Here is a 23,649-nt window from a genome sequence, read left to right as displayed (position 1 = left end):
GATTATTCTGCTTAAATTTTTCATAAAAGAGTAACTTAACATGTACAAAAATTCCAAAATTCCCCTCCCATGGGAGTGGGGAAATAAATATGAGCTAGCCCTTTAAATACGTTCAGCAAAATTACTCAATCAACGGGGGCGATGACTTTTATGTCTTATTTTCCGTCTTTATAACTAAAATGGTCGCCAGTCTACCAGTCGGCCATCTGTGATCAGATCGCAAAATTAAGTTCAGTGCAAGTGCATGCCATCATGTACTGTACATGTACTATGTTTGAACAAAATCGGAACATGCATGTCTGAGAAATGGTTGGGGACACGTTTAACAAAATGGCTGCTCATCAGCAATCTTGGATCTGATCTCGAAAAAAAATGATGTGCATATGTATTCCATCATGTGTTGTCTTTTTTCCAAGTACGAATAAAATCAGTCCATACATGACCAATTATATGGTTGCACACGCACGGACACTAAAATCGAGACCAAATCCAAAAGCCCCCGTTTTGGACTCTGTCCAACAGGGGCTAATAATAATGTATATTATCAAAGGAGCTGTCTATCTGCCTGTTTGTTTGTCGTGTTATAACTTGAGAAGGGATTTCAATGAACCAAACTACGGTGGATTCAGGGAACTCCCAGGAAGGTTTGCGATGAAAAAAATATAGTGTATTAAAAAAAAAAAAAAATATATATATATATATATATATATATATATATATATATATATATATATATATATTTCCATGGGAACATGGGCACACATGGCGAAACTGCAAACTCCAACTTGCGACACTGGTTATACCCGCACTCCTTGGAATCCTTTTTCTTCTTTCCCTATTGAGAAGCTATCACAGCAAAGATTGCTATTTCCATCAGCAAAGCGACGGGTCTAAAATTCTAGCAATAATAAAAATGAAAATTATTTTTACAAAATTATTAATTTGTCTTCTCCATATTCTTATAATATAGCTTTGTTGAAAATTTACTAACAAAATCTCAAATGGTAAAAAGTTATGGCCCAGACAGACAGAAGTGATTGCAAAACCCCGTCTTCCGCTGCGTGGAGGACGGGCTAACAACATACTGGTCTGACATATGGAACATGTCGTTAAACCCTGGCAAATCTCAGTCTCACCTGGTCAACTCTGGAAATTCAGGCTCACCAGACACTTCTACTCCTTTCTACATCTTTTCTTCTATTTGTGGAACTGTCTTATTGAGGCTGTTAGATCCCAATCATTTATCCAGGGATTCAAGCAAGTGTTGCACAACCCTATATCACCATATTCTAGCTAAATGTGCATCAGCACCTCTCTCTCTCTTTCTTTCTCTTTCTCTTTCTCTTTCTCTTTCTCTTTCTCTTTCTCTTTCTCTTTCTCTTTCTCTTTCTCTTTCTCTTTCTCTTTCTCTTTCTCTTTCTCTTTCTCTTTCTCTTTCTCTTTCTCTTTCTCTTTCTCTTTCTCTTTCTCTTTCTCTTTCTCTTTCTCTTTCTCTTTCTCTTTCTCTTTCTCTTTCTCTTTCTCTTTCTCTCTCTCTCTCTCTCTCTCTGTCTCTCTCTGTGTGTCTCTCTCTCTCTCTCTCTCTCTCTCTCTCTCTCTCTCTCTCTCTCTCTCTCTCTCTCTCTCTCTCTCTCTCTCTCTCTCTCTCTCTCTCTCTCTCTCTCTCTCTCTCTCTCTCTCTCTCTCTCTCTCTCTCTCTCTCTCTCTCTCTCTCTCTCTCTCTCTCTTTCCCGATCACTATCTCGATCTCATATAACCCCATTAAACTTACCTAACCAAATGTAGCCATCTTACTTGCAGGTTATTCTTTCCTCTTCTTATCTCTCTCCTATTTTCCTGTTCGTTCATTCCTTTACTTGTTGCATCAAACTGTGGCCCAGTGGCAGAGCTATGCCCCAGCAAATGATGCGACCCAGAGCCATGTGCCACATACAAAAGAAGACGAGAATAAACTGTGGCCCATTAGCATCACTCTCTAGCATGTCACCTTTCTTTTCCATGAAATGCGATATTGCATTAAAAAACAGGAATCTGTTGCAGGGCAAACGTGAAAGCATCCTGGTTTCTGTGACAGCAAGGACTGTTTCTGTGAAGTCAGAAAAAAAACATTTTTTCGAAAGGAAAAAGCATGTTGGGATGGAATCCCCAAAAAAACAACCAAAGGAGGTAGGAAGGAATGACAATGTGGGAATGACACCAGAATACAACACCACAATCCTTTTACGGATCGCCATCACGACATTATTTTGTCAGAGATGGCAATAGTAATAATTGTATGAAGATGTCTATGTTGGAGTCGTTGTAGATTTGTCACGTTAGTTGGTTGGTTTACCTCTGCCACTAAAGGTGGATGGAGGTAATGTTTTCAACCCTGTCTGACTGTTTGTATGTGAACAGGATATCTCAAAATATTATGGACAGATTTGAACAAAATTTGTTGGAGAAGTTGGGTGTGTGACGATGAAAATTGATTCGATTTTGGTGAAGATCTGGATCCAGATGCCAGAATTTAAGTGATTCTTCACCATTGAGAGATAGGGCCAAACACGATATATAGCACGATATCTCAAAAAGTTGTGGATGGATTCAGACGAAACTTGGTGCATGAGTGTGTTGGTGACAAGAACAAGCCAATTTAGATTTTGATTCAGGTTTGGATGCAGATCCAACCTATCAATGGGATAGAAAACGTAAATGTGTTCAGCCTGGCGGAGGTATGCGCTCGACTGAGTGCCGTTCTGGTTGTCCATTGTATTTTTGTGTGATTGAGATGGAAAACGTCAAAAGATGTTGTGATGGCAATCCGTAAAAGGTTTGTGGTGTTGTATTCTTGTGTCATTCCTTCCCACCTCCTTTGGTTGTTTTGGGGAGATTCCACCCTGATATGTTTTTTCATTCAAAAAAATTTTTTTTTCTCTGACTTGTTTTACTCTATTTTCCCCGATTTGGATGCCCATAATGTCATCATCCAGTCAACCCTTTTGAGGGGGTTTCACATGGGGAACCCTCCAACCCCACCATCCTTCAACAATATATCTCATACAAGTCCCTTCCCTTGATCCATTAATACCCTGTCCCTTCTGTCTCCACTCAGCCATTCTGCTTCCCTGTTGTCCTTGACTTTTGGAGGAGTCTATTTATTTTGTATGCCAACATGGCAGAATTTTTCTTTACCCTCTCTCCTTTCTCTGCTTCTTCCCTTCTATTCTATCCCCATACTCCTATATCCTCCCAACCTTCCTTCGCTTCTCTCCCAAACTCCATTCACCTCATTTCCTTTTCCAACCATCCTACATTCTCTTCTTTTCCTCAATTTCAATTTCCCAAATTTACTACCCACCTATATGTACACAATAAAGGCACACCTTCATTCCTATCTGATGTCACTTAGCCAATGATCCAGAGCACAGGAATGAGATAACAGCCTTCATTCAATCCCCCATTTCCCTCTCTCCACTCCTTTACGTGCATCCTCCCGTGTCCAAAATAACATGAGTATTTACATCGTCATTGTGATAACAGGACACAACACCATCCTCTTCCTTTCTTTTTCTCAATGTTGGCATTTCCAGTTTCCTTCCTAGGCTGTGTACATGTAATAAATAGATGCTTTCGAAGGGGTCACATGATCACATCTATTTACCGAAGGAGGATGTACGACCATGACTTGTCACATTGACTTCACATTCTCCCACAATGTCCACTGATTCACCGGTGTACGTGCACAATATGGTCTGACTTGGGTAAATTGTGGACCTATTTGGGTCATCTGTCCCCCAACCTCTCCTGGAACCCAGCTTCACCAACATCAGTGATACTGAAGACTCGGTATCAATTTGCATCATCACTTTGCTTCTTTATGCCTGGTGTTGGCTTAAAATGGTGAGGGTGGTAGGCTTGGGAACCTCGGGTCCTGAGTTCAAATCCTGCTTGGCCATTGAATTAATAACTCAGCCTGTCATCCTTCTGAGGTCGGCAAAATGAGTACCAGCTTGCTGGGATGATTGAGCCATTTAAGCATCCTGTGTCGGAGTGGCGACCCGTCCAGGATTGTGCCCAATAGCCCAGGAGACTGCTTCGGCAGCACCAACGCTCTGCACAGAGTATGTTCCCAATTAATTTGATTTGTTTCTTTGTAACTCCAACGTAACAAGAAATGGTTGGATTTCGCTTGGTTGCTCGATTTATGAAAAAGATTGTATGTGTCCTCTTCATTTTCATCCTCTAACTGATATGTCTGATATTTAGACTTTTTGCCCAGTACCTGTGAATAACTGTTCTTGCTTGGAGGAATGCTTCTGGGTCTTAGGTTTCGAGTGACAGACTGTTGCAAAATGACCCATTTTTCCGCACATATAGCTTGAGTATGAGCTGTCCACCCACATTGATCACACTTCACTGTGGATTCTCCATCAAAAGACAAACCACAGGGGGGTCTTCAGGACATGAAAACTCGTCATCTTGTTTACTGCGACCTTCCGCCTAATGACGACATGTTCGCGGAGATCCAACGTGGTTTTTTTTTTCACCAATTGCATTGCAGAAGATATACGTAGAGCCTTGTTGAAATCAAACGATGCTTCAATCAGCAATGTACGTTCGCAATTCTACAGACTAACCGATTATGTAGCGTGTCTTTGAGATTACCTCCATGCTCACCCAGTTTATTCAATTTTCGTAAGGCTGTTACGTCTTCCGAAATGGACTCACTTCCTTCCTGGCTGTGGCTGTTCAGCTTGTGGCATTGCATGATCACCGATGGCTTCGAATTGCAGTGTTGTTCGAGAACGGAAATCAGCTCCAACAACGGGACGTCTCCCATCTTCCTCGGTGTGAACTAGAAGACCAAATAAAATAAGTACTGTATTGGAATCATCCGAAGGAACTTGAACAAGCAAAAACCAATGATGGAGTCATCAAGAGGAACCTGGATAGCACTCGGCTTTCATCTGCTCCTCCTCCACCTTAAAACCCATCCAGGTGCAGTCATGTGATTCAAAAAAAATCCCCAAAAAAAACAAAAACAGAGCCATAATCGAAAAGAACCCAGATTCAAAAAAAAAAAATTCTGGCTGCTATACCATGTGTACAATAAAGTTTAAAATTTAATCATATACAGTATTCCCCATCAGTACGAGATGAGAATTTTTAAGTTTCGTGTCCATTGATGCAGTGGTTCAAGAGAGAATGTTTTAAATATATTCCTTCAATCCAATATGGCTGCCAAACCATGTGACCTATCAATTATTTGTGAACATCCTGGTGTCCCCAAGGCTTGGGGAACGTGTGTGAAGTTTCCCATCAATCTGTCCAGCAGTTCTGGAGAAGATTTTTATACGTTTTTGGGTAAATCCAATCTGGCTGCCAAACCATTTGACCTCTGACATCAGAGGTGGGAAACTTTTTGGAGTAATACAATGGGGCTTTTTTTTTGTTGTTTTTTTTATATGGCAGCCGTACCACGTGCCGATGACATCATCTTTTTTTCTGTCGACCAATTTATCCCTAGATGACCCTGAACATTTTTCATACTGATCAGATGTAGCGTTCTATGTATGCAATTATGATGTCATAATGAAGGCACCTTTGGCATCATTAAAAACAAAAAAAAATCACACTTATTCCCCATGGGACAGGAGCCAAGTTTCAATTTGGGTGAAAATTTCATGTCAATCCGACAAGCCGTTGCAGACAAAAGGGAATAACAAAATGCAGACACTTACGTTCTACGGGCGTGACCGATTGTTTAATCCTGCTATTTGCTTTGTGAGAGAGGGCTAACAACCAGCTGGGGTACCCGGCATTGCCCACGTGAAAAAGACCATGAACAAATTTGAAATGAGGGCAATTGTAATTGAAAAGCCCCTCCCGCTTCCAGAAAGCCCCCCCCACCCCACCAAAGCCTCTTACGGATTTCAGAATCCGGTCTGATGAATGCGTCCACACATCCAGGTCCTCAGACAGTTATTTCCTTAAATTCATGTTCAGATTTGCCCCATTCCCATGTCTAATGGGATCTTAAATGTGATGCGTTGAGAAGGGTAAAGGATAGCTCCCTCTCTTATGGGAAGCTTTTTTCTTTACGACAGACACGTTTACACACATTTCTTTCACGATCTCTGAAGCCCACCCCCATTCTTCCTCAGCGGCAATCTTTCGTGAGCTCCGACGCCCGCTTTTTTGGGGAGCGCACGGGTCGTCATGGTAACCGAGTGCCAGTGGGGTGGGGTGAGCTTCGGGCGGACGACATCCCGCGGAGACGGCCCGGGTATATAAAGACGAGCGAGAGGTACATTCTGAAGAGAAAAAGTGAGGAGAGAAAGGAGGGGAAAAAAGCGTTCTGAAGAGAAAAGCGTGAGGAGAGGAAAAGCGAAAGGAGAGAGGAAAAAGCAAAGGGCGAGAGAAGCGAGCAAGAAGCGGGTGTCTGACCAGCGCCGACGGGACAATTCGCCCTTCCCAGTCCTTCGGCAAGCGAGCGTGTGGTGTGGGTGTGAGCAGCGCCGCCAACAAGTGAGGTGGGTCGACCCGTGGGTCGATCGCCAGCAACACCAGGGTCTAAACCCTCGACGGACGATCTCGGCGCCCTCCAGACTTCGACTGGCGTCCAAGGCTGCCCCACGAGAGGGTGCACGGAAAAGTTGGGTGTTGGTGACGGACGTGACACGCACGCACGCATTTTCAGGACGTTTTCGCCTCACGGACGACTTTCTGGTGAGCGAGACGATTCTCCCCCTCCCCTCTCCCTGAATGATCTGTTGGATACCCTTGTCTGTGTTTAGCTGTAAACAAGTCAACCCCCGATAAGCATCTGCTCTTTGTCTCTTTCCTGGCATTTTGATTGATTTTGCTTTGGAATTCTTTATTTACCTCAGAAAATAAAAAGTTCTTTTTATTTATTTATTTTATTATTAATAAATTATTTGTCGATTTCCAACCTGTCCGTGTTTGTTCTTTCCTTCATTGGTCTAGCATTGTCCGAACCGAGATAGACTGGGAGGTAATTACCACAGATTTGACCAAAAAATCGTCGACACGCACCAAAGGTTAAAACGATCGGCCGCCCTAATTAAAATCTAATCAGATAACATTGGTGCTTTTCCAAGGGCGCGCTCCCCGCGAGGTAACCACGTGACCTCTAGTTAAACGGAATAATTAGACGGCGGACACTGGAACTCGTGGTTGACTGGGTAGCGTTCGTGGTTCCAAAACAACCCACCATACCACAACGTTAATTGTGAGCGGTGGCCCCAGGTCCGGCTCTACCGAGGACAACCGGGGATTAATCCCCCTGAGTGACAAACTGGTGTCTCAGTACCCGTGGCCGCAACAATATATATATATATATATATATATATATATATATATATATATATATATATATATATATATATATATATATATATATATATATATATATATATATATATATATATATATATATGACGGTTTGACGAAGATCTGTTCAGCCATCTCTGAGAAAGATGGACACACATTCAAACAAACATCTCTCTTTCAGTACAAATTTGGTGGATGAACAATTAGGTAATTTTGCAATTCCTGGATCTTGTACTTTAGTGTTGTATTCTGGGTTCTTTTTCATTCTTGTTAGTGATGAAAACGTTTGAGAATAAAAAGTTGGTTTTTAAAAACACTTGACCACTCCATAGCCACCTTTTCAGCACATCATTTTGTACACTTTTGATAGCGCAGCCACTTTTTTCCCCATGCCCTCCCTACATAATTATGGAGTCCAACTGTACTCCATGATGAAGTGCTTGATGCTGGAATCTGTGCTCTCTTTTCATTGTAATCTCAATCTCATCAATGTAACGTGTAAACAAGCAAACGAGAGTAAGGCCAAAAAAAAAAAATGTTGCATTGGCGTAACGGGTCACTGAAAAATAGGGTAGGTCGGTCGGGATCTTTTTTTTTTTTTTCTCTCCTAATAAATCCCTCCCAAAATCTCCCCCGGCTCGAGTACCACCCTTTTTGTCGGCGGGTTCTGTCCGAAACACTTCCGGGTTTTTGCGATCGCGATCGCAATCAACAAGATACTTGAAAACGATAGCAAAACAACAAAAATAGCAATAAAATAGGGTCGGCAAAATTTTTCGATAGCAAAAAAACCAAAAAAAAACGTAGGGTCGGCGGAATTTTTAGGGTCGGGCGGGTTACGCCAATGCAACATTTTTTTTTTTTGGCCTAACCTTCAATCATGGAGGAGTGCAGATATGAGAAGGGGTTATCAACTCCTACTGCACCTATTATGGCTAAAACGAGGTGCCAATCCATAATTTCATGCTTGAATCTTAAATGTCTTCCAGGATAACCTGGAATCAATGGAAACTGAAATGTTACCTTCTGAGAATTCCAACCAAATTCTCACCTCCTTATAAAAAAAACATCCTTGTCATATATTTTGAACTTGCACAGTTTTCATTAACTTTGTAATTTTGATGTTTGTATTTTAAACTTCCTTTCAAATCGAGGAGATATGAGTTGTGCAAAAGTTTAATGAGTTGTGCAAAAGTTCAATGAGTTGCAATTTTAATTTGCAATTCTCTAATTGCAAATAAGATAGTGTTATGAAAATGACATGGGTTAATTCGTTAATAATAGGGGTTAGAGTGAGTGCAGATCGAGAATTTCGAGTCGTTGTTCATAACACAGAGAACACAGTTAAGTAATCAGCCTTGTTGCTCACCTCTGAACTCTTTCAATCCTATATCAAACGCTTTGCAGAGGTCGAGATAGAGAAAGTACACTGCATCTCCCTCGTCAATCATGCCTGTTCATTCCTCGAAGGCACATGACAGTTGTGGCGTTCACGATGTCAATCTTCCAGGCCTAAACTCATGCTGGCCGTCTGTGAAGCGGTTGTGGGTCATCATAAGCGTTGCTATGCCATCTCTGATTATACCCTCGAGCACTTTACCTTGCACAGATGTCAAACTTACAGGGCGATAGTTCTAGACAGCTTGCTTACTTCCTTTCTTATGAATGGGATGTGATGTTAGCCATTTTCCAATGCTGTGGAAGAACCACTTCATCAAAAGACTTCAGGAGGATCATCTGTCGAGGTTCTGAAATGACATTAGCCATCTCTTTTAAGCATCTTGGATGTACTCCGGAGCAAAAGGAATGAGCCAAGCTGGGTTTTTTTTCTTCAAATTTAGAGCCATAGATGCGCAGTATGTATTCCAGTTTAAATTGATTACTCATGTTACAGCAGCTAAAAGCCCTCTGCACGGTTTACAACAATTTTTTATGAAAAAATTCGTCCTTTAAGAAGTTTTGATCTCAAAAAAGATGAAATTAGGAAATTTCCATATTTTCGTCTTTTAAGGCCAATATCTCAAGTAAGACAAAATATATCAAAATTTTACACATAAAAAAAGGAAAATAAGACTTTTCAGTTGTTCTGCATCACAAAAAAAAATTGAAAAAATATTTTACTTTTCGAAGTACCGAATACTTTTAAACATCTGCAATCCATTTTTAGGGTGTTGTCATGGTTTTTGACTGTTTAGTGCAAATGTAGTGCCTAAATTGCTCTAATTTATGACTTGTGCAGTTAGTGTAGGTCATGTTTTTAGATCCTCGTGGAGGATCTCTAAGTCTTACTCACGTTGTTGTTCTTGTGGACTTTTTTGTTTCACAGCCTACAGTTTTCATCGAAACTTCCTGAAACTTGGCATATATATGTAAAAATACCCTGCGCAGACAGGAACAATCTCCGATTTTGAAAATTCCTCCGAGAAAAAAAGTTATGACGTCAAAATATCTTCGCTAATGGAAATCGCCTAAAAATTATCTCTGAAACTCGGCAAGCTTTTTGAATTCTGCTTGCAGGAATCGAACAGGGCATTAGCAGAGATGAATTACCGCACATATGATACATCAATATGACGTCATATCAATTTTTATGACGTCATTCCTATTTTTTGACTTTTTTATGTTTCAATTGTTTCACATCCTACAGTTTTCATCGAAACTTCCTGAAACTTGGCATACACATGTAAAAATACCCTGCGCAGACAGTAACCATCTCTGATTTTGAAAATTCCTCCTAGAAAAAAGTTATGACGTCAAAATATCTCCGCTAATGGAAATCGCCTAAATAATTATCTCCGAAACTAGACAAGCTTTTTGAATTCTGTTTGCAGGAATCGAACATGGCATTAGCAGAGATGAATTACCGCACATATTATACATCAATATGACGTCATATCAATTTTTATGACGTCATTCCTATTTTTTGACATTTTTTGTTTTTTGTTTCATTTGTTTCACAGCCTACAGTTTTCATCGAAACTTCCTGAAACTTGGCATATACATGTAAAAATACCCTGCGCATACAGTAACCATCTCCAATTTTGAAAATTCCTCCTAGAAAAAAAGTTATGATGTCAAAATATCTCCGCTAATGGAAATCGCCTAAAAAAATTATCTCCGAAACTAGGCAAGCTTTTTGAATTCTGTTTGCGGGAATCGAACAAGGCATTAGCAGAGATGAATTACCGCATATATGATACATCACTATGACATCATATCAATTTTTATGATGTCATTCCTATTGTTTGACAATTATTGTTTCACAACCCAGAGTTTTCATCGGATCTTTGTGAAACTTGCCATGTATATGCAGAAAGCCCACGCGCAGGCAGTAACCATCTCCGATTTTGGAAATTCTTCCGAGAAAAAATTTGACGTCATAATATCACCGCTAATGGAAATCGCCCATTCCATTATCTCCGAAACTAGGAAAGCTGTTTGAATTTTGTTTGCGGGAATCAAGCCGGGCATTAGCACAGTTGATTTATCGCAAACCTGATACATCACAATGACGTCATATTCGTTTTTATGACGTCATCATTAAGAGGACGAGGATCTTAGCTCATTCGAGCTTGTTTTGTTTCAATTTAGAAATGCTTCCAAAGAAAGAGAAGTTCCATGCTGATGAGGATATTAAAAATGGAATTGCTCGTCTTCATCAAGCGGGCAAGACATATTCTGAAATCCACAAGCTCCTGAAGGAGAAAATCCTATTTCTTGGTGTACCATAAAGATGATAGGTCTACAGTTTCAGAGAACTGGTTCTACTGCAAGGAAGAAGGGATCTGGCAGGCCTGGAGCCACGACAAGTAAAGATGACAGGTGACTCTAATCCTTAGATCTCCAGAAAATAAAGAATAGCTTGTGGAAACTGTCAGAGGAGTTTTTCCAGAAGTACCATCACAAGAAGGTTGACTGATGCTGGTTTTGCCTGAAAAAGATGTGCTAAGAAGCCTCTATTATCTAAGATAAACATTCATGACAGATTGCACTTTTTTGCCGAATATAGGAACTGTGATTCAGATTGGTTTCAGAGAGTTCTGTGGAGTGATCAATGAAGATTTGAGCTTTGCAGTGTTGCTACAGAATGCTGCCTTTGCAGATCTGGTGAGAGGTTTGGGAGCATGCGCCGGAGCAGTGCGTCGCTGCTTCCACTTTCCGCCAGTAATCCAGGGGCCTCCATCTGGCCATCTCCCAGGCAGATGCCTGGCCCATCCCCATCTCTTTGAGATGCCAACCAACCTGCTGTAACCATGAGGCATGTGGTCGGCCCATTGCTCTCCTCCACTCAGGAGGCTCCCTTGCTGAGAGAATCTGGTGAGCAGGATCAGCATCAGGAAAACGAGCCACATTTCCATACAGCTGCAGCGGACGCTCACAAACTATGCACACCAAGGACCTGAAGACTCGGACTTTTGGCCTCCCGCACAGGTACCGAGAGTGCCACACCCCATGAACCAGTCAATCCATGACTCCCCAGGCCCGACTCAGATGTCTATGGACCTCTGCTCACAGCCAGCAGAGACATATCACTGTCACGAAGTGAATCTATCTGTGACCTCAACATCCTCACCACCAACAGGTACAGACAAGATAGCAGCATCCAAGATGTCACTAAATGCCTGGATCTTAGTTTTGACCCAGGAAATCCGTAATCCTAGTGGCTCCGACTCCTCATTCAGCACCTCGAGGACCCCCAAAAATGATATCCAGTATCTCCGCAAAGATGACCGCATCATCTGCAAAATCAAGCTAAGAGATCTTGACATTCCCAAATGATGCACCGCAGCTTGATCTCTCCGACATTCTCTCAAGAATCCAGTCCATCCAAGTGATGAAAAGTGTGGGGGCCAGTACACACCCCTGACGAATTTCAGTAACAACTGGAAATAAGTCGGAGATGTTATCACCACATCTCACAGCACTCTCAGTTCCAGAGTATAGTTCAGACATCAGATCGATCAGTTTTGGTGGCACCCCACGAAGACCAAGGATCCTGCCGAGGGCATCCTGATTCAATGACTTGAACGCTTTGCTGAGATCAACATAGGCTGTAAGCAGCCCCTGCCGAAGCTCTCGTCTGCATTTGGTGAGGACCCGAAGAGCAAGGATACGGTCAATCGTTGACCTCTTTGGTGTAAAGCCTGACTGCTCTGGGTGCTGGTGCTCAAGCAGATGGTGACGAACCCTATCAAGAATTATCGGAGCAAAGACCTTGCCCGGCACTGAGAGCAGGGTCACCCCACGGTGGTTGCTGCAGTCCTGGCGATCACCTTCCCTTTCCAGAGAGGGACAACAAGGCCCCTCTTCCAGTCAGTTGGGATGATGCCTGTGTTCCAGGCAGAGCACAAAACTGCATACAAGGACATGAGTACAGCATTTCCACCAGCCTTGAGAAGTTCAGTATGGATGTCACATATCCCCACAGCATGGAGCTTTACACCATTTCAACCGGTTCACCACAGTCTGTGTTTCCACAAATAAAGTTGGATCACAGTTGATTGGAGGGTCAGCAATAGGGATAGTAACACCCCTGACATCCAACCCAACAGCCTGTGGATCAGCCTGGTACAACAGCTCAAAGTAACCAGCCCAGCGGGCCTTCATTTCAGACTCCTCTGTCAAGAGCCGTCCACCGTCCGCTCTAACTGCAGTACACCGAGGGACGGGATTGGAGCAACGCAATGCAAGAATTCCCCTGTAAGCAGGATGAGAATCACCTGACCACAGGTGATGCTCTACCCCCTCACAGATTCCTCGCACATTTGAGTTGTATCAAAAGGGAGGGTTTGATGAAGTAATGTGTTCCATTTCTCAAAGTCGCAATATTCGCTCGCTTCCACTCACTCATGTTTCTCCTTTGCAAACTGGATTACATTACTTCGTCAAACACCTCTCTTTTGATACTACTATCCTGCCATGGGCGGGGGCTTCGTCATCATTTCATGTGATCATTTCTTTCACCAAATTGAATAATCAAATAGAGATCCTATAAATATTTACCTCCACACCGAGGGTGAAGGAGGTTATGTTTTCACCCCCTTTCTGTTGGGTCGCCAAAATAGGTGACCCTTATTGTCAGTAATTTTGTCTGTTTGTTTGGATGTTTGTTCGTTTGTCATCAGCATAATTGGTAGTAAACGTGTGCGGATTTTGACCAAACTCGGGTGGTAGGTACATCTTATGACCTCGTGCTTTGGAAATTGTGATGGTTGCTCGGGACACTTTGGTTCCCTAGAAACAACCGAAAAACCTTCAAAATCGGTACCGTTCACGCAAAATCAATTCCGAAAGCCATTATCCCACGTAGGGTTATGAAATTTGGCATGAATGATCTACAGGTGATGCTCTATCAAATATATTCCGGTTTTTGTGATATATGGAATACTTTACCCGCAGCGCCGCCTACAGTTAGGCTATGCGCGAAAATTGGTGAAAATTGAAGGCCCCCTAGCGACCAGGTGAGTGCATCGATACGAATGAAGCTTTGCAGGTTCATGGTACTCAATGAGTACTACAACTTTGCCTCAGGACATATTGACTGATTTCGCTTCGGTCAGGGGTCAAAGGTCAATTAGTGCAAAAATCGATAATATGCGAGAGCTGGAGGTGCCTTCGCGCCAAATGCTACCCCTCCTAGGGTTATGGTCGGATGGTCATGAAAATTCACACTAATCGTCTGGAATGCATTGTGCCCAAACGATCGAGCCGGATTTTCGATTTAGATCTTTGTTCACCCACAGCACCCCCTCGAACTTTGGGGATTTCCAATTTCAAACCGCATTTTCGGTACTTTTAATTCAAATGGATACCGAGTAGTTATCAGTAGATGGAACTGGATGACATTTGATATGCATAATCTTAACGTGATTCCCTATCCGCTATATGACATCCATTTTACTCGATATCTTATAGTTTCCATGCTCGGCGACCCATCGCCGCCTACCGGCTTGACTGTTTGTCTGTCTGTTTATGTACACGATATCTCACAAAGTTGTGGACGGATCTGGATGAAATGTTGTGGACAGGTTCGGTGTGCGACGAGGACGAACTGATTAGATTTTGGTGAAGATCCGCATCCGGATCCAGATCTGATAATTTTTAAAAGTGACTCTTCATCATTGAGAGACGGGGCTCAAAAACGATATAGAGCACGAGATCTCAAAAATGTATTGGTCGCCAGATATGTTCTCGTGGACCAGGCAAGACAGGCGGAGGTATGCGCTCTACCGAGTGCCCTTCCAGTTGGTGTTGTTCTGACTTTTGTTTTTATAAGCGGCCTTAGACTTTTAGTCTTCTCCCGTCAACTTTGAGATTGAGTACAGACAGACAGACAGACACGAAATTGGGTACTTTAGTATGATTTCCACGAGTCCGATTTGCATTTAGCAACAGAGCAATTCAGGAAAGCCATCTTGAAATTGCCACTCTTTCGTCTGAATGCGTAAAATTACGTTTAAAAGACGATTTAAATCGCAGATTTTGCGCTCATAATGACAGGTAAAAGTTCCCTGCGACAAGCAGAACCAAGTCCCTGAAAACGCACACACAGCACGTGCGCAAAAGGTCTCGTTTATCATCCACAAGTCATTTCAAAAGTCCCATGTTGATATCAGTTGAAACAACTTGCCAAGAAAGTTTAGTAAAAGTAGAAAAAAGAAAAAAATGAAATAGGGGTCACCGGGGTGTGGGTGTGTGGGGGGTGTGAGGGTGTGGGGTGGGGGGTGTGAGGGTGTGGGGTGTGGGGGTGTGTGCTACACCCACTAATTAGTGTATCCATAAAATATTGACGGAATTCGATCTTTTTCTTCGTCCACATTTCCTAAACCAAAATAAAAGTCAATATAGTGTGAAAGGGGGCTGCGTGTTGCTGTCAATGCTCGGGGTGTATATCGTCAATTCAGCAGCTCGATTGTAATTCACATTATTCTCTCTCCTTCATCCCCCGGCATCTTACGATTTATACGAAAGGAATAAAAATTCACGCGTCATTTGACGCACACACACAAACACGTCCTTCAATAAATATTATAAACAGCAGAAAACAGAAGCGATTGACGATCGAATGACGGCGCACGTCGCGCGCTGATATTCTTGCGTCGTCATTACGTTGTGCGTGCGTAGTTACGTCAGCACTCGTGGCCGGAAGCAGTTGCAACAAGTAGGGCCGTCTGGTTGTGGGAAACATGACTGATTCGAGATGTCCGTCGGAGACGTTTAAAGGCTGGCTGTTCAAGTGGACGAATTATATTAAGGGCTATCAAAAGCGCTGGTTCGTGCTCAGCAATGGCCTCCTCTCTTACTACAGGTAGGAAAACTTCGCCACTCGGACGGCGAAACAGGCCGCGATTGAGGTTGTGCCGTTTTCCTTGTGCTTTTACAGTTCACGGCTGTGTCCGCTCTTGGTGCGCTCTCTGTTTGCCTGATATAATGACGTCATTATACGCGCTTATTTATCGTCGATGATTAGGGGGACTGGTTTGTGCAATAAACTCGGCAAACTCCATCGTCGGCCTCCTCCCCGAGTTGCCTCCGTGGCAACGAGGACGAAGCTAGTTTGTGTGTTCGTGTGTGTATAGTATACGTCTCTCGAGTACCATCTGTTCTCGAGTCGTGGATGTACTTCCAAACGAGTTTACGTCCCCGACATGGGGGTACTGTGACAAATAATGGTGAAGAACAACAAACGGGGGTGAAGCATCAATGAGTATCCTCCTTGTACTCGAACGTTGTGTGTGTGTGTGTGTGTGTGTGTGTGTGTGTGTGTGTGTGTGTGTGTGTGTGTGTGTGTGTGTGTGTGTGTGTGTGTGTGTGTGTGTGTGTGTGTGTGTGTGTGTGTGTGTGTGTGTGTGTGTGTGTGTGTGTGTGCGCGCGCGCGCGCGCACCAAATATGGTTGGAGAGCGATGTTATCTTTAACTCGTCCCAACCGCCTTTGTAAAACCAACATGGAATCAGCTACAAGCCTGAAGATTTGTTGTTGGTTGTTGTTGTTGTATAGCCCCTGACAGTTCTCTTGAACAAGCCAGCAGCATCGAGACAGCCGATCGATCTCCCTGGAGCTACGCAGAGATCCCGCCTCCCCTCCACATCCAGGATGGTGTACCCACAACTTCACGAAGTCAGGGTTACTGACGGAGTTGGAGAGAGAAGACGAGAGGGAAAGGGCCGGTCCATTGGGAACCGATTGGCAACTCCGACCGTGACCGCACTGCCCTGCCGAATCGGGGCAGCAGGGAAAAATGGGGGAAGATTTGGCCCCCGACTTTCATCGGGTGGTGCAACCACCGCAAAGAGACGTCCCCATCTGTAGTTGCTCATACGAGTTTTATGGAGTTCTGATTTGTTTGTCGTTTCGGGGATTTGAAGAGCCATGTGAAGAGAATGTGCGCGCGTTCCAAGCCGAACGAGGTACGGTGCTTCGGCTTCTGTAAGAATCCATTGACCGGTGACCTTGCTGTGCGTCGCTCTGAGCTTGTGGTGCTGTTGCATCTGTTCAGACTGTTTCAACCTTTGTTCTCGTGTGACTGTCGCACGTTCACTGGTGATCAAAGTCCCCTCGTCAAAGCGGCTCAAACCCGCGTTGCCTTGGCATTTGCTCTCCTTTCTGCATTCTTCGTGCATTGCCGTTCCACATTGGGCAATCCGTAAATATGACATTTGTCATCACGCAGTTTGTGAAGCCTGGTGTTGGCTCAGTGGTTAGGGTGGTGGCTTGGGATCCTAGGGTCCTGAGTTCAAGCCCCGTCAGCTGCTGAATTGATACACCAGGTGGGGTTGACTCAGCCTGTCATCCTTCCGAGGTCGGCGAAATGAGTACCAGTTCCAGTGTGTGTACCGGTGGAGGGGCACTGCATCAGCAACACAGTCACGCTTCAAGAAATGATAGCTATCCTGGCAGCTAAGCTGCCATACGACCACCACCACCATGCAGTTTGTGGCAAATTCTGTGGGCTAGGCAATTTGATGGTCCATGGAAGATTAGTTTGTGTTCTTATCCAAGTGAATTGATGTGCATTTCCTCGAACAGGTTTGTGAAGCTCTGGATTTAATTCAATCATCCTGTAATGTAGGAATGTTGTTGATTTTTTGCTCTGTAGCTCTTCTTTGCTAAAATATTTTCTTTCTTTCTTTCTTTTTAAAAAAAAAGAATAATTTTTTTTCTGGTTTGAGCCTCAAGGCTTTTTCAGCTTTTCAAGCTTAGCCTTGCATGTCATTTTAAGAAGTTCTATTGTTGGACCACAACAGGAAGCAACTTGCACAAAATATGAAAATGAACAAACTACTTGAGTGGTTCAATGCCTTCCCATCAGCTCACCACCCCTTCAGCTATCTATCGTTAATGGTGGCTTTTATACTTGACATAGAATGTCCTCTTGGTCCATCTTTTGGATTTTTGTTTTCCTCCCCCTGACTTTGTGCCGACAGACAAACCCAAAGGGTCACTCACGGATGTCTGCTTTCACAGTCGATGTGTTTTAGCCCTGAAATGCTTCTGTTCTAATTGTACGATTCTTGTTGTGTCCCTCCTCAAACCTCGTGGTTATACAGTACTTGTTTTATCTACCAATGCATAAAAAATTCTTTGATTGCAGCAGTTTTAAAAAAAAATTATTTTCTTTTCCATGGCTTGCAAGTTTGTGAGTTGTTAAACTTTCAGAGAAATATATAATAACTTGCTAAAGTGTGGATCATTGCAAAGTATTTAACATTCTATTGCATAATTACTACTGCTACTCTGACTGCCCCAATTATTCCCACCATACGAAGGTAGGAATAAGTGTGGTGGTAGTATAACCCCGGCTGGACATATCAAGGGCAATTAGGGCACGTACCTAGAGTCTATCTTGCCAGCTACCAATTGTGTAAGAAAGTTGACACCAGTATTCACAGTTTGTTTACCCCTTGATGGGTAACCAGGCTATTGGAGGAAATGGGGTGAGGGCTGATTGAAGGTGTATTATAGAGACTATCAAGCAATACACGCTCAGCAGCACGATGACAGAATACGAATGGAATGTTTCTAGCCGTAATTCCAATGACCAAATCGTGTTGAAACCATGGGGGGGGGGGGAATTGTTTTGATTATCACATCTGTGTGTAATGACTCGTGTGTTCCCCCACTCAAGACCACGGTGTCATATTCTTACTTGTTCAAGGGCCGTGTCAGGGATGGAAATTGAACACAGACTTTGTAACCGGAAGAAAAGCACCAAGGGAAAACAATTTAATATCGGTTTTACACGTCAATTTATATAATATTTATTGCTTAAATTACAACGTACGAAACATGTTTTAAAAATACCATAAATATGGTGAAATTATTTGATATCAACATCGATTTATATTGTGTTTATTTCAGACTATTTAGAACTGTGCTTTGAAGACTTTGAGAGACAAGTGGGTTTAAAATATATATATATATATATATATATATATATACATTTTTTTTCCCCCTCTTTCCTCGGCAATCCTAAAGTTCCCAACACTCGATGAAAGCTTCCCTTAGTACTTGAGAATGGCCACTGCTTTTCTCCGTATTTTCTTCCTCAATTTTGTGTTTCACGATATCGGTGATGAAGGCTTCTTTGAGAATGTGGATAGGTCCAAGATTGAAACAGAGATAGATTTCTTTAAATTAACAGATTGCAAATACCGACCTTTGCCACCGTGCAACTTGATGATGCTTCCGACTTTCAAATATCACCTCGGAGTAGGTTTTCGTCTGAACATATTGGTCGAGATTGATGAAATGCTCACGGAAGGTTGCTTGCCATAAATCTGGTTGTAGGACTGCCAAATCTTGTTCTGCTTAATGCCGCGATGATCTCCGGTTTTTCTCCGGGCGTGATAAATGTAAAGTTTTGAAAGAACAGTTATGGCCTTTCATCCTTCAGAGATTCAGCAAAAGGACCTTTGATGTGATTTAATTATGCTATTCTTAAAGTACATGAATGTACATTTTAAAATGTAAGGATTGGTTTTATTTTCCTTTTGTTCCCTTAAAAAAAAAATTGTTTTTAAAAATAAACATCAGAATGAGGTCCATCATGGAGAGGTTGGTGCAATAACAATATGTACGAGAGGTGTGTACGTCAACAACCAACCACATTTCTTCGATGTCAGCCCATTAAATGTGGATTATTTTGTGACCCCTTGATCAAGTAAAGGCTTTTATTTTAAACACCATAGTATGCATATGATTTGTATGTTAATAATCTTGGAAGGAATAATACACAAATAATATGGAGCATTTTGTTTTTATATTAATGTATCACAATAGGGAGTGATTTCAAATGCCAGCTTGTGATTGTGATCACAAATGTATGATATCTACAGTTTAAATTTATAGTTCTTGCCCTCTTCCCTCATCTGCTCTTGTGCTTTTCACGATGTCGTCTTCCATGGCTATTTCTCCAGGACTCATGCGGAAATGTCACACACCTGCCGGGGCACCATCAGCCTTGCGGGAGCGTACATTGACACGGAAGACTCGTGCAATTTTGTGGTATCGAATGGTGGCACCCAGGTGTACCACTTGAAGGCCTCATCTGAAGTAGAACGCCAGCGCTGGGTGACTGCCTTGGAACTCTCCAAAGCAAAGGCAAACCGGCTTCTGCATGCGGAATCTGGTGAGGACCTGAGGGTTGCATCAGGATGTTGAGGGCTCAGAGCTCTCGTAAAGGCCAAGATACAAGACTGGCTTTCATTTTGGAAATTTTGCTATACATGTATGGTATAACAGTTCAAAACTGTTTCTACTTTTGCATTCACAAAAAAACTCTGAAAAATGTAAAATTCAGACTTCAGCTCGTGCTGTACCCAAACCCAGTTTCCGAACTCGAACTCGGCGCGTCGCCCTTTCGGGCACTGTCCAAGTCAAGCCGGGTTTGGCTGTCAACTCAGATAGTTTCCTGTCACATGAAATGAAGTAATATAGAAGTGGAGATTTTTCACACAACAGAGAAGCACAAATTTAACATGTGAATGGACTTACCTTTTTTTTAAGAGAGAGATTCTCATTTCAGATCGTACAAATAAGGTTCGTGCTGTCCGCACACTTACCAGTCACGTCATAGTGAGTTGCAAACAATGTGCTTGGCCAGCATGTGCAGCATAGGTTCATGCAGTTTGCAAGTACAGTGCAGTAATGTACTTCAGCTTCCACTATTCAATGTAAAATATGATTCGTTATTTGAAGTCGATTTCAAAAACAGACGATCTTCAATGTTTCCTGAAACTTGCAAGCTTGGTTTAAGCAGTGCTTGATGTACACATTCTGGTTTTGCCACTAACGAGGATATATTGAAAGCTGTGATGGGTGAAAGTCCCGTAACAACTTGTCGAGCCAGCATTGCCGAGGCCGGAGATTGGAATGAACAAAAATATCCAATGGTCCAGAAGACCTTAGTTTATCATATCGTATGTTTGGATGCCTGTCTCTTTGATTATGGTGAAACTGCAAGTTATTTTCTCCCGATGTAAACATTTTGCTTTTGTTTCCCATGGTTAACAACGTTGAGTTTGTCATGTGGCTTGTCCTTCTTTGTCATCTTTGTCAGATTGTCATCCTCCCTCCTTCCTCCCCCTCTGCAAAATCAAAAACGCATTTACACGTTTTCATGTTGCACAGCGCAAAAATGTAATTGTTTTGTACCAATTTCCGCTAGCATTCAGTGATGATCGTGACTGATGCACTTATTTACATAAAATTATATAATAATATAAAAAAATTTCAAACTTACCTGGGATTCAGCAATTATTTTTCCAAAATTACCAAGCTTTTGCTACCGGGACTGGCTTTGTCCCAGCACTAACTTCAGTGCACGTGGCATGTTGCTGAAAATTACACTTTCAGATATTCAAAAGTAGTGCAATTGAGGGAGAGGTGGTGGGAGTTTTTAAGCTTGCAACAATAGTCTACATGAGTCCAAAGGTTATATGTATATTGGATACCGCTTAATGTGCAGTAACAACAAAGGGACATACATGGGGTATAATGAGTGGGTATCATGCACACTATCGGAAGCAAAGGCAATTTATTCTGTTGCAACTTTGGATAAAGTACCATCAATGAGGATTCTGTCATTCAGATGGGTGTTGAGCGTAGGTGGGCATGGTGCACCAAGCATTTGCCACTGGATGTTTTGAGATTCATTCGGGTCTTTCGCAACAGTGGGCCATTTCACTCCTTGTGCTCCTTGTTTTTCATACAAAGCAGTGTTTCTGGTTTCTTCACTTGGAAGAAACACTTGTAGCTCTTATAATTTGCTCATTTTCCACTTTGGTAAATGTGGGCAATGATTCGGTTAACATGACGACCTTTTTGGGTTTGCTCACTGTGGAGCACTAGAGGGCAGCACCGCTTAAGTTCTGGATGTTCATGTTTCCTCTTTATCCCTCATTTGTGCTCAATAATCCTCGTGCTGTATTATTTGTGCTCAAAAATTGCACGACACATCATCAGCTTGGCCCTGGGGGCAGGGTTTGGAAAGAAAATCCAATTACATGGGAAATACTTCACCGCAGAATTTTTAAGATGCCTGTTTTGTGCGAAGTGTTAAATGCTATGCATTTTTGAGCATAAAATCTGCAAGTTTTTTTTTTTTTTTTTTTTTTTTTTTTTTTATGCATGCATATGTTCCAAAGATTTTGTTGGACAGGATGTAAATGTTAAGTGGGTCATGGAATAGAATTGCACTGCAACACGGAAGATCCTGATTTGATTACTCCGAAGCTGACTGCATGCCAAACAATTATACATGGCACATGTGTAAACTCTCTCCCAAGCCAATCCCACCCCATCCTGCTTGATGGCCAAATTAATCACATTCCTATCTCTTTTGTTTTGTCCCATTCCTGAGAAGGGATATCAATATGCATAAAGTTAATTCGTGCTGTCTCGATACAAGGTGACGGGTGAAAGGGAAGTGAATGAATGCAAAGCTTAATCCTGATTCTTTCTTTAAACAAATAATGTACACACCATTGGAAGGTAATGGAGAACATGCTGTTATTGTTTCCACTTCAAATTGTACACTTTGCTTCATCCATGATGGACGCAATTTTAAGCCGTGGCAGAAGGCGTACGTCCATCTTTTATGTGTAATACAATGAACAGGCCGGTAGGCGGACATGGGTAGTCGATCAAGTCGGATTTAGTCGTTTTTCAGCCGTTACTAGCCAACAAAAGCGTCCATAGCAACGGTTCTTTCTCACACATAACTAGGACATACCATGAACCTACCATACCAGTTTCATTTATATCTGACTCATAGTCTCTGAGATATAACGAACTTCGTTTTTTTATTGTTTTCGACCAGGGTTCATTCAAAGTCTATCTTCTCAGACAGTTTTCATAGGATCCGGCTGGAAATTTTTGACAATATGGCTGAATGTACTGCCCACAGTCGCTCGTGGCCCGATATTTATTATTTTTTTTTTTTTGATTTTCTAAAAAATATATTTTTTCAAAATTTCTAAGGTCCGTTGCTGGGCAATGGATGGGTCCATAGCAATGGTTCTCATTTGCACACAACTAGGTCATGGTATGAACCCATAACCAAGTTTCATCGAAATCGTCATTGTATTAACGGAGCACTGGACCGAACAGACATACATTCAGACAGACAGACAGACAGACAAACATATTGTTGGAAATACTGATAAGGGGTAGATAGATCGACTACCCAATAAATGCCCAAAACTTTGCCCCCCCTTCCCCCAAACTGATCTCAGTTGCATGTCAAACTACCCTATTAATGACCACCGTTTCGGCTGGGTTTGTTTATCTTAACACCCTGACCCTTAAATTGCTATTTTGCATGATTTCTTGGGATTCCATCGAGGTATTATGTTAGGTATGCAAGTAATTACTCACATTGTACTTTTCTCGTGTTTGCTTGTGAATGTCGAAAATCTCAAGGTTCAAAAGGAGTCTACTGTTATATACCACTACCATCATGGTTAAATCATAAATTTCAGCTTCCTTGCTTTATGGGTACATTGTGTGAGAGTACTAGCAGATTGGCTTCTTGATTTTATGCGAGTCCTTTCCACATTTCAATGATTGATTGACATTGTGGAGGTGTCCAGAAAACTCCAGTTTTGTCCTAGTACTGCATGTTTACTTGGAGGTTTTTTATTTTTATAATTATTATATTTTTTAAAGAAGATGATTATTTGTGTGCCAGCTATATAACTTGAAAGTATGAAAGTTAGTCTCGTAGTGCTTGCATTATTTAGATGCCCACAACTGATATGTTGGTTGTAGGAGGGTTTTTGTGAATGTTTGTATAATGGACCATAAATTAATG

The 23,649-nt window shown here is 42.2% G+C and overlaps 1 protein-coding gene across 4 annotated transcripts in view; it reads left to right on the top strand.

The window, feature by feature from the left end:
* The first annotated feature begins 6,687 nt into the window (after positions 1–6,687).
* OSBP (oxysterol binding protein) overlaps positions 6,688–23,649 on the top strand; it is a 131,866-nt gene continuing 114,904 nt past the window's right edge. For 2 of the 4 annotated variants that reach the window (XM_085859546.1, XM_085859545.1), the window contains exons 1-2: positions 15,454–15,643; positions 19,754–19,965. In XM_085859546.1, the coding sequence (XP_085715672.1) occupies positions 15,522–15,643; positions 19,754–19,965 (334 nt within the window). In that variant the 5' untranslated portion in view covers positions 15,454–15,521. Of the gene's footprint in view, positions 6,712–15,453; positions 15,644–19,753; positions 19,966–23,649 lie in introns of those variants that run through there. The other 2 variants (XM_085859547.1, XM_085859548.1) reach the window with 2 other exon arrangements.

Source organism: Eptatretus burgeri, chromosome 16 (genome assembly GCF_056783735.1).
Source record: "Eptatretus burgeri isolate ZD-2024b chromosome 16, Ebu_testis_v1, whole genome shotgun sequence".
NCBI classification, from domain to species: domain Eukaryota; kingdom Metazoa; phylum Chordata; class Myxini; order Myxiniformes; family Myxinidae; genus Eptatretus; species Eptatretus burgeri.
Note: the sequence above shows the minus strand (reverse complement) of the source record. Positions and strands in the feature narration are given on the sequence as shown.